At 41.9% G+C, this 14,954-nt stretch overlaps 1 protein-coding gene across 4 annotated transcripts in view; it reads left to right on the top strand.

Annotated features, from left to right (window-relative positions):
* The window catches only part of ppp1r12a (protein phosphatase 1, regulatory subunit 12A), a 46,559-nt gene extending 31,904 nt beyond the window's left edge, over positions 1-14,655 (top strand). For 2 of the 4 annotated variants that reach the window (XM_014988421.2, XM_088003461.1), the window contains 17 exons: positions 345-569; positions 2,082-2,173; positions 2,326-2,439; positions 3,018-3,170; positions 4,464-4,625; positions 4,708-4,875; positions 5,796-5,886; positions 6,126-6,308; positions 6,404-6,572; positions 7,306-7,427; positions 7,532-7,597; positions 8,265-8,281; positions 8,369-8,486; positions 8,569-8,673; positions 8,748-8,795; positions 9,608-9,658; positions 10,950-11,781. In XM_014988421.2, the coding sequence (XP_014843907.2) occupies positions 345-569; positions 2,082-2,173; positions 2,326-2,439; positions 3,018-3,170; positions 4,464-4,625; positions 4,708-4,875; positions 5,796-5,886; positions 6,126-6,308; positions 6,404-6,572; positions 7,306-7,427; positions 7,532-7,597; positions 8,265-8,281; positions 8,369-8,486; positions 8,569-8,673; positions 8,748-8,795; positions 9,608-9,658; positions 10,950-11,087 (2,022 nt within the window). In that variant the 3' untranslated portion in view covers positions 11,088-11,781. Of the gene's footprint in view, positions 1-344; positions 570-2,081; positions 2,174-2,325; positions 2,440-3,017; positions 3,171-4,463; positions 4,626-4,707; positions 4,876-5,795; positions 5,887-6,125; positions 6,309-6,403; positions 6,573-7,305; positions 7,428-7,531; positions 7,598-8,264; positions 8,282-8,368; positions 8,487-8,568; positions 8,674-8,747; positions 8,796-9,607; positions 9,659-10,949; positions 11,782-12,915 lie in introns of those variants that run through there. The other 2 variants (XM_014988436.2, XM_014988454.2) reach the window with 2 other exon arrangements.
* The last annotated feature ends 299 nt before the right edge of the window (positions 14,656-14,954 follow it).

Here is a 14,954-nt window from a genome sequence, read left to right as displayed (position 1 = left end):
TCCTTGGGTAGAGGTTCCCTTTCTAACCTAATGACTTAGATGAAAGCATGTCCATATGTTAAAATGGCCCAGTCAAAGTAAAGAGCTGTCTTAAGTCTTAGGTTGCTCTCTGTGCAGTCAGATTTGTGTTGGTCTGACACAATAAAATACATTATGTTTGTATGTAACCTGACAAAATGGGAAGAGGTGCAAGGAGATAAATACACTTATAAATTAATCAGCAAGCGTTTGACGTGGTCCCCCTTTGTTGCTTACTAAAACTACTAAGAATATCGCTGTAGTCATGAACATAAATGTGTATTTCAGTGTAATCTAAGCTCCTGCGTCACCCTTTCGTTCTACAGGTCGTTCAGCCTGCCGGAAAGGTCTCAACCAAAGTGGAGGAGGACAGGAAGGACGAGTCTCCGGCTTCATGGCGTCTGGGTTTGAGGAAGACGGGCAGCTACGGCGCGCTCTCTGAGATCACAGCCACAAAGGAAGCTCAGAGGGAAAAGGACACTACAGGCGTGATGCGTTCAGCCTCCAGCCCTCGCCTCACCTCATCCCTGGACAACAAAGAAAAAGAAAAGGTCGGGAGCGACAAGTTAGACGATTCGTTTTTTCAGTCCAGCGTTCCATTTCTACTGCGAGCAGAAAATACGTTCATACTCATTAGGGCTGTTGTAAACGAATATTTTAGTAATCGAGTAATCTATCGATTATTCTTACGATTAATCGAGTAATCGGATAAAAAAAATTACAAAATGAAATATTGGTAAATCTGGCATAATACCGGTGTTACTATCAGATATCAATATCAGTCCAATTTTTCATATTTGAGCATCCCTAACAGTTGCTTTTTTGTAGTTTAGAAAACTAACCTGTAACAATAATAGCTCACTTTCTAAGTTAACCAGAAGAAAAGTTATAGAAAAATCTGAAATTATATTGAATTTAATAACAAAGAGGCAGGCTCACAAATATGCTTATAAAAATGTCTACAATCCAGCTTTTAGTTTAATCTTCAGTGAGTTTAATAGATTAATTAAACTCACCTTGCCACCTAACCTGTCACGCTTTGGGTTTGAAAATACGGGAAATGCCGCCTGGAGTGGGAGGAGAGGGCGAATGAACGAACGTAAGATGGGGTGGAGGGGAGGAGATAGACCAGCGGACTGACGAACCGTTAGACCGGGGGACGAACACGGGGGGAAGCAATACGGGATATTTACGACACCTTCACTGGTCACACTCAGAAACTCATCTACCAGCCATGTACGATGCGCTCCGCCACCCGTTTCTTCAGACCGGGATATGAAATTTATTGTGCGGTTCGTCGGTAAAGCTACATTTACACGGTAAGCATCAGCTACTCAGCCGCCCGCCCTGTTCAGGCTATCCGCTCACCTCAGCGCTCTTCCCGCCGTTCGCTTTCAACCAGCAGCCCCGGAGGAGAAATGCTGCCGTACTCCAGGCATTCCCCCAGTCATTTTAAGGATGCTTATTGGTTCCCCAAAAACGATAAAAAGTCGGGCATTATCATCAATCAATAAAATCCCCACGGGCCAATCTTGAAGACTGGACTTTATGCCGCTGAGACTTAGCTTTTGTCAACAACTCAGAGGCGGAAGTGAGAGCTCCGCGCAACGCAAATGAAGTCCCGGCCGGAACACGGTGCGCTAACTAATAAAACATAAATTAACGAAGCTTCGAGGCAGGTAAATTTTCCTCGAGGAATTTTAGTAATCGAGGTACTCGAATCATTCGAGGAATCGTTTCAGCCCTAATACTCATTTTGTCAGACGCGTAATTTTGTGGTTGTGTAATCCAGCCTTTACTGTTCCTTGCAAAAGTATCGGTACACACCAACTTTCTGGAATAGCTTTTATTTTAATTTTATCCCATAAATGGACCAAATTTTGTGAAGGTTGTGTCTCCTAACAAGTGTTAACCTGGGAGTATCGCAGGCTTTTTCTTCTCTTTTGCTATTAATGCTTTTTTTTAAAAAGAAGATATTTTTACTTAATTTTGTGTCATGTTTAAAACAAGAAATTTTTGTTTTACATTGCTAACAGAATGCTTGTTTGTTCTGATTGCTACAGGAGAAAGACAAAGGAACCCGGCTTGCGTACGTGGCCCCGACCATCCCCAGGAGACTTGCCAGTACTTCAGACATCGACGAGAAGGAAAACAGGTGAAGCCCTGGAGCAGAGTAGCGACTCTGTGCAAAAAAAAAAAAAAAAATCACATAATTCAATGCACTAATGCTTTGATTATAGAAGTTCGTAGAAGCAAATGATGAGGTAAAGAAATGGAAGGGCACTTAAAGAGCTTGTGGCTCCGCAGGGACTCCACAGCTCTGATACGTAGCGGCTCTTACACCCGGCGACGCTGGGACGACGACCTGAAGAACAGCGAAGGAAGCTCCTCCACCAACCGGACCTCCAGCTACCAGCGCAGGTTAGCTCCTGCTAAACCTCCATCCCTCCCCTCAGCTCTCTTCCTTTAGATCTGTCCTGCTGCAATCGCCACTAGTTGCTTTTCATAGTCAGATCAGCCGATATGTATGTACATGCTTTTATTTGTAGCCTCTCTGCCCCGGCCACAGTGTGTTGCATGACTGTGCCTGTTCTGTCAAGCCACAGTTAAAATGCACCACTTTTTTGTATTTTAACGAGCCCAGCTACTGTTTGTTGCGTCAGATAATTCATATTCCTGTTTGACACATGAGCATAGACTAAAGCTGCATTCATATCCCGACGAGTTATGGCTTTAAGCCATCTATTAAAAACGGCTTCGATCTGGAAACTTTTTCTGTCTCCCTACTGAAAATATAAGAAAAGATAGCAGAAAGTAAAGTTATTTTATTCCCAGACGTCATTAAGTTTTGCTATGAATGCAGCAGCAGTGTGTCCAAGCTTCATAGACTTAAACATGTTTTGTGTGTTTTATATGTAAATGTTTGTCCGTGTTTGTGTGTGTGTGTGTGTGCACCTCCACCGCTAACTCTCTTGGCCACCTGCGTGCCGACACACTAGCACGTCCCATACGCTAGCGCTGGGGCGGAGCGGCAGCACGCGGGACGTGCCAGCCAAGTCTTCGTCAACCTCCAGCTTGGATCCTAACACCTGTAATACTAAACCCTGGCAGCCACCCTCCTCCCACTACCCGTCCTACAGCATTTACCGCAGGTACACCGCTGCCTCCACACCCTGCTGTCCTTTCTGTCCGCCTCTCTGCTCCGCTGGACGTTCTCTGTCTTCCCTCGGTTTATGCGGCAACGTCTCACACTCTTGAGTTTTAGTTTATATTGTTCAGCTCTCTGAAGCTTAAGTTCAAGGATTTTTGTTTGTCTAAATACTTTAAATGCAGGAGAAAAAAAAACAAAAACCCTGAACTTCTCAACATCTTGCCTTCAAACTTCAATACATTCTGTCAAAAAAAATGTTGAAATAAATTCCAGATTGTGTGTTTATAACTATTCAGTATAATACCCCTAAATATAAAAGCAATAGTAAAAAAAAAAAAAGCAATGGGTGGATTTTTTTTTTAACGGGAAAACTTGTAGGACTTTAAATGATTGGTCAGAGTTGATGGAAAGATGAATGGAACTAAATTGAGGCAATTTTGGGGGAAAAAACCTATTGAAGGCTAGAAAAGGCTTGATTCCAGTTGCAGAATCTCACCTTCCAGCTAAAGTGACAGTTTGATTTAAAATCATAGTCTTTGTTAGTATAGTGTGAAGGGTCTCTAATAAGATAACTACATTATAAACAAAAATGAGCTAAATTTAATCTGTAGATGTTCAAAACTGATGAGCTCATGCAAGTTGCAGCTGTAAATTTACTCTATGAAGTATTAACTCAGGTTTTTATCTCCACTTAATCTTTTCCTTCCACTTTACAAATACTAACTATTTGGTTTATCACATAAAATCCTACTAAAATACTTTTGACGTTTATAGTAATTAAAGATGATGTGGGGGACAAAAAAGTGAGGTGTGGATATTTTTTTAAAAGCACTGTAAATGCATTTTGAAAATAAATGAAAATAACTGATCTGCAGTCTTCCTCCCTACTGAGTGGAGATTTTTGCTAATCTGAGTCATCTCAGCCCTCCAAGCACAAACTCTCCTCAGTCTCGGTCTGACCTGTTCTCTCGCTCATAACGTTAAAGAACAAACGGCAATAAAATCCAACCAGCAGTCCTGTAATAAGGACCTCTAAGTAACGCAGATGCGGCCGATGCTGGGTTTTTCCCTTAAGAGGCATCAGCTGCTCTGACTTTATGTGCAGGTTTCACTGTGACTCGGTTTGTTTCCTGGTGAATCGGTGAACACCCTAAACTCATCAGATTTATGTGGCGTATCGGCTTCAATCTACCCTCGGCAAAGGAGCAGGACAGAGATGACGCACGGGGGGATAAAAGAGCGGGTGGGAAAAAAAGCAGACCGGTTCACTTATGTAACATCTGTGTCCCTTCAGCGGCTCTTTCGGCAGAAGACACGAGGACCTGAGCTCCTCCACCACCTCCTCCACAACCACCACCACCTCCTCGTCTGTTACCTCGCCCACTGGCCACCGCGGCCTCCTCTCCAGCCTGGGGTCCTCTTCCACCCGAACCGGCTCCACCAGTCTCACCAGCAGGTAAACTTCTTCCACCTGTGGTCATCCCGAGCTTGCATAGACAAACTATTCGGTCTTGGTAAAATGCTCGCTGTGGTAACAGGTACTGGTCAGAGGAGAGTGCAGAGAGGGAAAAGGAGAAGGACTCAGCTGCTGTTATCCCCACTATAAACACTGGCTCTACCACAACCACCACGTCTACCACTACCACCACCGCCATATCCACCACTACCGCCCTCACTGGCATCGGCACCGGCCCGGAACGACGCAGGTAAAACTCACTTCACTTTTAATCCTCCTCTGCAGCTCGGTTGTTCTGAAAAATGTGTCTAAAATGGCTCTACCAGGAAGTGTTTTCAATCTAGATGCTTCTAGTTTAAGAATCTTCCTCTGTGTAGCTTCCTTTTCCACACACGCTGAGGGAGAGAGTCTGCTTTAGCAGAGTGGCTCGCTGAAACGAGCCACCTGTCTGTGTGGGAGCAGGTCCACAGTCTGGACCGCTCCAGCTGCTTCCCCATATAAGGACGGCGGGCTGAAGGCCGAGGGTCATTGGTATCGCTGTGTGGCCAACAGGAGCACGCTGCCAACCGCAACGCTTTGTTGTTTCCATTTGCTCTTTTGCAGATGAGTTTGAGTTTTAAACTGGGAATTGTTGCTAGTTTTTGTTTTTGTTTTTTTCTCCCTCCATTCTGAATTTTTTGTCATGCGTCTAATTGTTGGTGATATGGACTTAGAATTTAATCTCAGTAGTAAGTCGTACAACTGAAGGTAACATAGTTACTTGATTATGCTACAAAATGGCACCATTTGGCTGGAATAAACATAATACTGCCGCTTTAAGAAAGCTTGGAGATTTCTGCCAACATTACCCAAGAATTCAACATTAATATGTACATTACTTAAAAATTTTCCTGGTTTGATTTTCGTTTTCTGCAGCAGTTCAGGTGCATTTCTGCTCCCAAAAGATCAGTTGTAGCTTAATCAAGTTTAATTTATAGGTTTATTTTGACATAATGTACAAAGAAAAATAAGCTGGATCACATTTCTGATGAAATGCCAGGAAAAAAAATACTTTTTTTTTTTTTTTTTTTAACCGAGCAAGATGACGAGGACAATCATTTTATTTTCATTCTGCAGAGTCGCCTTACATAAGAGTTAAGTTTAAAATGATTTTGTTTTTTCCTGCATCAGGTCGTACCTGACACCAGTGCGAGACGAGGAGTCGGAGTCTCAGAGGAAAGCTCGATCCAGACAGGCCCGGCAGTCGAGGCGCTCCACACAGGTCAGCCAGTAATGATTTTATACTCCATTTTATTACTTCACCAGATGGAAGTGTCTTTTTTTTTTTTTTCCCCAATGTTAAAATAGATCGGGAGCAGAGTTTTTATCATTAAAATGAACCTAAGCTGTTTGCGTTGCATCGGGGTTTAAATGTTGCGACGTTTCTTTGCTGCTGCAGGACTGAAACAGTTTTTAATGGCATTGTTCTTCTAAAGAGAGAGTGTCCCTTGTTTTTCCCAGGGTGTGACTCTTACTGACCTACAAGAGGCTGAAAAAACTATTGGCAGGACTCGTCCCCAAAAGACCCGCGAAGAGGAGAAGGAGGAGAAAGAGAAGCAAGACAAGGAGAAGCAGCAGGAGGAGAAGAAGGAGACGGAGACCAAGGAGGATGATTACCGATCGAAGTACCGGAGCTTTGAAGAGGTACCTGCTTCACCTCGGTCATCACTCTCCTGAGATGGGCGACTGCAATTAACACATTTTTAATTTCTCCTCTCCACGCCTTGTTTTTCCCGCAGCGTTATCGACCTTCGTCCTCCTCCTCTTCCATTTCCACCGTCAGCACTGCCTCCACTGCTCCCTACTCCAGCTCTTCGTTGTCCTCCGGGTCCAGCGCCCTCAACCGGCCCAACAGCCTGACGGGGATCACCTCATCTTACAGCAGGTCCTCTCGAGACACAGAAAAAGGTCGGTCCTCTTCAAAGTCACCAGAATAAATAAGAGCTACACTGTTTGAGGCAAAGATATGTGGATGAAAACCTGTGGGAAAAAATAAGATAAGACTATTTAGCATCATTTCTGAAACAACCATAGCTTCTCATAATCAACGTAAACACTATTCTGTGAATTCATCTTTGTTTTATTTCCTATATTTCAGAAGAAGAATGATTGTCTTCCATTCTATTATACTTGGACTCTTCTAGGATATTTGATATACAATAAGTTCATAATGTCACTGCTAAAAAAATCAAATGTAAGTTGATTTCTTCAGATTTTTAGAAAGGAAAAAAAAAGTTTTTAGTTCACCTGAATCCACAGTCTATGGTTTAGTTGGTTGCAGCCCAAGTCTTTTCTAGCATCTGTATTTAAATATTCAATATGTTTTCATACAGTAATTATAAAGTACAGATAAATATTTTTATGTTGTGCTTTAAAATGCAGGTGTGTTTCCGTTTTATTTTCGGACACGCTGAATGCCTCAGCTGCCTTTAGAGGCACTTCTTAAGGAAATCTGGATGTTTGGTGCATCAATAAATTAGTGAATAGTTCAATAAACTTTGTTGATGACACGCACTTCACATTGAAAATGATTCTAAAATATCAAAATTCTGATAAATACATACACTTAGAGGTGAAATATTGAGATCTTAAAGGTTTATTTTTGATGTGAAGAAATGTAAAATGTCTTTTCCGATGACAGAATCAGACAGGAAGGACGAGGAGAAGGAAGGGGAGGACAAGTCTCAGCCCCGCTCCATACGGGATCGCAGGCGGCCCCGGGAGAAAAGACGTTCCACTGGGGTCTCCTTCTGGACTCAAGATGTAAGACTTTTTATTATTTTTATTTTTACACTCTGCAGGTCAGGACACTTGATGTTCTGATGGTGACACCCAAGACGACCTCTTTGTCTGGTTTTAAATTCCAGGGTGGAGATGATGACCCTGAGCAGCAGTCGGACTCGGAGGAGGGCAGCACCAGGGGAGAGCCACAGGTGACTAACCTCACACACACCGAGGGCCAAAAGTAGAGCTCCAGCCTGTCAGTCAAATCAAAGTAGTCCTGCTCTTTCTGTCTTTGATTTCTGCTCTTTGGCTTCTATTCTTATTCTTGTCTTTTGCTTTAAATCTTTAGTTAATTGTCTGTCACTCAGTTGACCTTAGGAATCAAACACACTGTGTTAGCTTCAGTTTTTGGTGTCATAATATGTTTGGAATGAAAATACTTTGAACGTTAGTGAAATTTTTTTTTTTTTTAAATTAGTCATGCCGTTCACTAATGATGCAACATAAGGCCGAAAATGCAGCTTTGTAAACTCATTAGTTTCTGGGTGAGCTTCCTGTTTGGAAGAGAGAGACGCGCAGTTATTGTTTGAAGTCGGCCATCAGGGAGAAGAGGAGGAACTCCAGCTGCTTGCCGTCACTTACGATGGGTGGAGCTGCAGCAAAACTACCAGAGGAAATGAGTGTTTATCTCTGGATACAGGAAGACCTTTAGGTCACGGCTTCTCCAGCTACTCACAGAGAGCTGAAAAGTAGCAAATATTATTTCATTTATTGTTCCTGAATAAATCTACGTAGGCTGATTAGGTGAGACGAATCTAATTTCATTTCTTTTTCAGTTCTTTTATATTGACACTTCTTTTGTTTGTTTCCTTACAGAGTGACAGATTGTCCAGGTAAGTTGCAGCATCACCATGTTTTGAATGCTGTTGCTCAGCTGCAATATTGGGTTGCTAATGTCACCTGTTTTGATTTATTTGCAGAAATGAGAGCAGTTCATATTTGGATCGCAACGATGCTCTTTTTAGCCGTAGTTATGGTGAGAGTCGAAGGCCGTACTCCAGCCGACTGGATAGAGACGACGCCACCGACTACAAAAAGGTAAGCATCCACTTTCAGGTTTTTTATTTAAATTTGGATGTCAGAAATCCTGAAAAACGAGACTTTTTGTTTTCTCCCTCAGCTCTATGAGCAGATCTTAGCTGAGAACGAGAAGCTGAAGGCCCAGTTACGCGACACTGACCTGGAGCTGGCAGACTTGAAGTTACAGTTAGAGAAAGCTACACAGGTATGCACACTTACACTGCTCATCATCTTTAAAAGAAAAGACAACTAAAGTTTGATGTCGTGTTTTTAACGCAGAGGCAGGAACGCTACGCTGACCGATCCCAGCTTGAGATGGAGAAAAGGGTAATGGCAGAACGACTCCACCAAACCACCTCTATGTCACTCCTCTGTTAACCATCAACCATCCTTTCTGTTTCCTGTGTGTTTTAAGACTAATTTGTTGTTAAAATAAAACATTATTTGAAACATCCCAGTAACACTGCTAATGGGTTTATGTCTGAAGGTAACAAGCAGGCCCTCTTACCAACTGGGTGGTGGTATGATCTTACCCTGACTTTTTATAACAGTCTGCTCTCTGCTGCTGCCTGTAGGCTCACTTTGTGCTGTGGTAGCTGGCATCAGTCAGGCTCTCCACCCAGAACACTACACTTTTTTTTTTTTTTTTTACTATTTCTCCTTTTTCCACTTATATTTAAACATTAGTGGCAGTGTGTGGTCACCATCTCTGTGTGTTTTTAACGTGTGGAAGTGGATTTATCCAATTTTATGCTGGAAAAAAAGAAACATCAGCAGACCCTGTGCATGTGTTTTCATGCTTTTAAATACCAGTTAGTTTGATTAGTTCTTTCCCAGCCAATCTGTGTTCTAACTCCTCCATTTTAAATCCACTTCAGGAAGCCATATTTAATTATCCGAATAAACAGTCGCTGAGGCAGCCTGACCGTCTGCCTGTAGAAAGTTGACTTCAGTTTCAGTCACTTCCTGTTTAGGTGTGAGCTGGCTGTTGCTTGAACACCCCTCACAGGACATGCGAGTGAAGTGTGTGTGTGTGTGTGTGCGATCACCCAACACCATCTGCCACCATCATTTAATCTGTCTGTATTTTTTTATTTTTTTTCTAATTCAGTGTTGACCCGCCTCTTATGTCCCAACAGGAAAGAAGAGCTCTAGAAAGGAAGATTTCTGAGATGGAGGAGGAACTCAAGGTACCAAACGTTGCATGGCATAAATTCACGTTATTTGTTACAGAAGGAGTTTGTCCTCCTAAGTTTTGAATTTGGCAATTAGAGACGCACTAATTAGCTGTTCAAAATAATACAGAGCAGCGTTACTATGATGCATGTTCCTGTTATCTGCTGAAACTCTTCCAGCCTGAGTGAACAGCTGACATATCTGTTCATACTTTAGTTTTTAAATAGTTTTCTAGATGTCTATGCTTCTTCTGACTTTATTTTTGAACACCACAGTAATACTTAAAATAGCCAATTTTATGTTCCATCAGTTGGGTAAGTCTTGTTTTTATTTATTTATTTTTTCAATCTCCCAGTCGACCTAAAACTGACCGGTTCCGATCACCAGTCAGTTTGTTTTACTGTGCTGTATTAAAACCCAGGTCTGGCCAGATGGTTATGATTTTTGTCCAGTTTTTGAACTAGCTGTTTTGTTATGTTTACTGAAGTGGGTGTTTTCAATCTTGATGCACATATTAAATCTATTTTTCAGTTTTTGACCTGCCAGCTGCTGGTCAAAGCCGTAGACTTCAGCTCAGATCACTGACCGATTGGTGCATCACTAAAACAAAACACATTCGTGTCTTTGAGAAATTTGAATTTAATGAAAATGTTATATCAAGTAATAAAATACATTAATTCCATACAGTGACACATCTCAAACATTTAATCCTGTTTTAAAATTTTAGTTAGAAAAGCAATACATAACCATTAAACTTTTAATTTTTGGAGTTTTTGGCTAACATCCTAAATTGTCCCTGTTTTTTTCCTTCCACTATACTTTCTTGTAAAATTCGTAAAGCTGGGAAGACGCAGAGGTCTGTTTCTAAATAAGCCGACTGTCCATGGTTCTATATCCACGGAGAATTAAAAAAAACATAAGTTGAGTTCCTTTTTGTATTTTTGGAAAATGAATTGAAGGAAGAGGGAGGATTTAAAAATGTCTAAGTTCTGGTAAGCGTGTTGTCCTGTCAGTTTGAGGAAAGGATGTTGATCTTATCAGTGTCACTTTACCATCCTATCTGCAAACTTCATGCTGAAACGGAAAGCTCTAAATCATTCCTGTTTTCCAAATCTGTCCCATTTTCTAATAATCTCCCTCTCCTGTTGTCCCTTTTTTTCCTCCTCCTGCTCCCGTCTTATCTCTCGATTTATTTATTAATCCTCTCTGTTGATTTTTGGTCTTAACGCATTTCTCTTCTTCTGCCACTCTTACCCTCTTTCTCCTCCCCTTTTGTCTCTGTCCTCCACCCCGCCCTCCCTTCAGAACCTCCCCCAGGTAAAGCAGGTTCAGGCCCTGCGGCAAGTTAAGGAGCGGCTGCAGGCTGAGAACCGGGCGCTGGCCCGCGTTGTGGCCAAGCTCTCCCAGTCGGCCTGCAGCCAGCTGCCCACCGGCGACCTCTAGGCCTCGCCTGTCTGTCCACCATCTCCTCCCTCTGTCTTCTTCTTCCTCCTCCTTTTTGCCTTCTTTCTTCTCATGCTCCATTTGTGCTCTGCCCCGCACCCGTAGACAGGCAGGTGTCCAGCCGCCACTCCGACTGTTTTCTCCTCCTCTGCCTCCCCAGAGCTTTTGGTTTTCAGATTGGGGAGGCTGTTTGCCTTTCCCAGCAGGACACTCTCCTTTTACAGTCCGCTACTGTCGGTGGGCTTTCAGAAAACTACTGCTTAACAAGCTATAGTAATAACATGCTAATAAGATACTTGGAGAAAAGCGAAGGTGAGTTTTTTGTTTTGTTTTTTTTTACGTATTTGAAAGCGCTGTAAAGGAAAGTGTCCTTTTGTGGTTTCTAGTTTGATGCTTTCCTCAGAGGTAGCTCAGTAAATCAGTTTGACTTGTTCTGGTTTTATTGCATGAAGCAGCTACCGGTGGCATCACTTTGATTTGACCCGAAGGGTCACGGACTGAACCCCTCTACCAGCCAGTGCACTTTAAATAGGACGTTAAGTATTCACACCGCTTGAATTTTTCACATTTTGCAACATTCCAGACGGGAAACATCAGAGAATTTCATTGGGACTTAAAACACGAAGAAGTGCTTAACTGTAAAGTAGAAGAAAAAAATTACAGTTTTAAAATAAACTAAACTTTAAAAAAAAAAGCGTAGGGGGACTTTGCCGTGTGACTTTTCTGTTCGCAACACAGAAGCAGCTTTATAAGTTTGCACCACTTTCAACTTAAAATCCCAGTAAAATTCTGGCTGAAATGCGACAAAATGTGGAAAAATGAAAGCGGTATTAATACTTGTGCAACTCTTAGTTTCGTTGTTTATTTAAAAAAAAAATAAAACATCTAAGCTAAATGTGAATGTTTTTATTTCTCAGAGGAAACCTGAGAACTTTATTCAATATACAAACGTTTCTCTAACTCAGAAAGCAAATTATTTCCATAAGCACACGGCAAACCGAACAGAGTGAAAGTCAGGTTATAGTTTGAACATTTCTTCATAGCATATAGAAGTTATTAAACCGGTCTATTTTAAAATGTTTTCGTTTTAACCGTCCTAAGGTTTTAGATTCTAATGTAAAAAGTAGTTCTTGAATTAAAAGAATAATTGAACGATTTGAACTGTCGGGGAAAATGAGTCAGAATCTCCATTAAAATCCACTGAAAGACCTGAAAGCACTATTAAGACAAAATCCGAATGAAATTTAGTTTTTAAATGCCGATGTACACGCTGCCTGTTTCCACTGGATTTGTGATCCAGGTTGGATATTTGGAGCCCAGAATTACATGACAGGTTTGTTACGCCACACATCCAAACCTGTGTTTATGATTCTCATCATCACCTATTTAACGTTGCATCTTGTTCCACTAACTGTGGAGCTCAGCCAGTCCACATGCTGTAGCAGTAGGGTCTGCGGCCGGTTCTGTGCTCCTGAGCTGAAGTTGATTTGAGGATTGTGTGATTTCCCGGCCGCTGGCGAGCAGCCGCTCAGATTCTGCATGGCTTTCTGAGGATCTCTGGCCTGTGGTGTGTTCGCCCTTTACTTTTCTCCCCTTTGACTCGGATCAAAGTCGTTATTCCTGTTTTACTTTCTGTCAAACAAACAGTGAGATGCCGTGTGATTCCTGAGGTTGCTTTGTTCAGGCTGCTGGTAATGCACTGCCCAGCAGCCTGACTGGTCGAACAACGTGTCGAGACTCGTCTAAGCTCTCTCTCTCTCTCTCTCTCTCTCTCTCTCTCTCTCTCTCTCGCCCCTGCCTCCCCGTCTTCCCCGTTCTTCCCTTTCAGATGCTCCCAGACTTGAAAGCAGACAACCAGAGACTAAAGGACGAGAACGGAGCGCTCATTCGAGTCATTAGCAAGCTTTCCAAGTAGAAACCGACCCCCCACCCCCGCCCTGCCCTGCCCCGCCCGGTCTTCTGCACCCGCTAGTCCCCCATGGCAGCGACTAATGGAATTGCACATTTAGATATTAATTGCAACAGACATCAGAGACGAGACTCCTCCTTTTGCTTTCAGTTCCTCCCGGCTCTCCTTTTGCTCCTTCTTCACCACCACCGCTGCAGCATCCATCCATCTGTTCATCCATCCATCCGTTCGTCCATCCTCCTCGGCTGTGGTTCTCTTGATTGGTGTGGCTGCTGCTCTGACAGAAGTGCTGAGTTTACAGAGCATAAAGGCAGGAAGGGTTGTGTGAGAGCGATGTGGGCGGGGAAGCCTGAAAACTATTTAACCAATAAGCCTTAGTTGTACATAAAAAACACTTGCATTGATCTCCTCTCAGCTATCACTGAAGAACAGATATTATCCTTCACCTGATTTTTACTTGTGCCACATTCTTTTTCTTTTTTTTTGCTTCCTTTTCCTCTAAACGTGTTGTGTGCTGTGTGGCTCCCACCTTCACTCCTCCATCTTTTTTTTTTAAGAGCTACTTCTGCCTGACATCTGCTCCCTGCGGCTTCTGTCTCACCTAATTTATCCTGATTATTTGTTTTCCTCCCCTCTCTGAAGCACACACCTCCCCCCCGCCCTCGTCCCTCTGTGCATCTTCCTCCAAGAGGGAAACGTTTGAATTCTCGCGGTTCTGGTGGAGTTTAAGCTTTCACTGTATGTGCAATACGCATTTCTTTCTTTCTTTTGTTTTCTTTTCAAAAATGCTTTAATGAGTCCAACACAGGTAGGATTTTCACTCCTGACGCTTCAATCTCTCTCTCTTTCTACTCCTTTTTTTTTCTTTTTATTTTAAGTTTGTAGTCGGTTTATACTCTGTGTTTCTCACTTTGTTTAGCAGGTACTGAGTGATTCTGTATATACCTGTATGTATTTTGTTTGAGAGCAGCACATGGCATGCGTTTATGGATCCCGTCTGTTACTATTAAAAGCGTACAAATTCCAGAGGACAAAGAGGTGTGTTTTAATTATTTTCCTTTTATAGTTTAAGGACATTGGACATAGTAGAGTGTCTCTCTGAAACAGGACGGCTTCTTTTTTTTCTTTTTTTTTTGGTTTTTGGTTCACATAATAGTGAAATCTAAAGAGTAATCGCTTCACTACATTTCACTTTCATTGTATTCAGTATCTTGGACGAGTGCTGTTAATTTTGTTTCCCATTCTTTTTAAAAAGCTGTAGTATTATAGGCAAGGTATTGTCACTAAAATAAAATGTTTGAAAAAATGAAAAATAAACGGATATCTTAGATCTTTCTAACCCAGTCCTTTCTACAATGTCTACATGCACTGTCGATGCCATGTGAGGAGTCTTGTGGGGTTGAAGCGAAACACCATCAGCTGTTCCACTCAACATTTTATGCATTTCAGTGGCCTTTTAAGGAAGTTTTAGTCCAATAAGTTTAAAGAAGGATCACTGCAGATGGACTGATGGCTGTCTGCTCTGGCATAGGCTTTTTTTTTTTTCCTTTTTTTTTTCCTGTCATCTTGTAAAATAGGTGTGTGGCTTAAAACATGCAAGCTGTGCTGTGACTACCAACCACTGAAGAGTTCATTAAAAATAAACTTGTACATTGGAAAGTTCCCGTGTCTTATTTCCTTAATGTTTGTTCATATATTTTTATTTTCTTTTTAACAAGAACTTGATTAGACGAATCACTTTATCAGTGGTTTAAGTCAAAACTAAACACTGCAGTGCCTTCCAAAAATGTTACTGCCTTTTTCGCATTTTACATTTTGTGGTGTTGCAACAAAAAAAAAATGCATGTGTTTTATGTACAATTTATGATAAACCAAGATGGTGGATTAAAAGTGTAAAGCACAAATAAAACTGAAAAGACTGGTATGATGCGATGTAGAGTTAACTTGTTAGAATGGCC

Source organism: Poecilia mexicana, unplaced genomic scaffold (assembly GCF_051168715.1).
Source record: "Poecilia mexicana isolate PSO_F unplaced genomic scaffold, ASM5116871v1 scaffold_23, whole genome shotgun sequence".
Taxonomy (NCBI): domain Eukaryota; kingdom Metazoa; phylum Chordata; class Actinopteri; order Cyprinodontiformes; family Poeciliidae; genus Poecilia; species Poecilia mexicana.
Note: the sequence above shows the minus strand (reverse complement) of the source record. Positions and strands in the feature narration are given on the sequence as shown.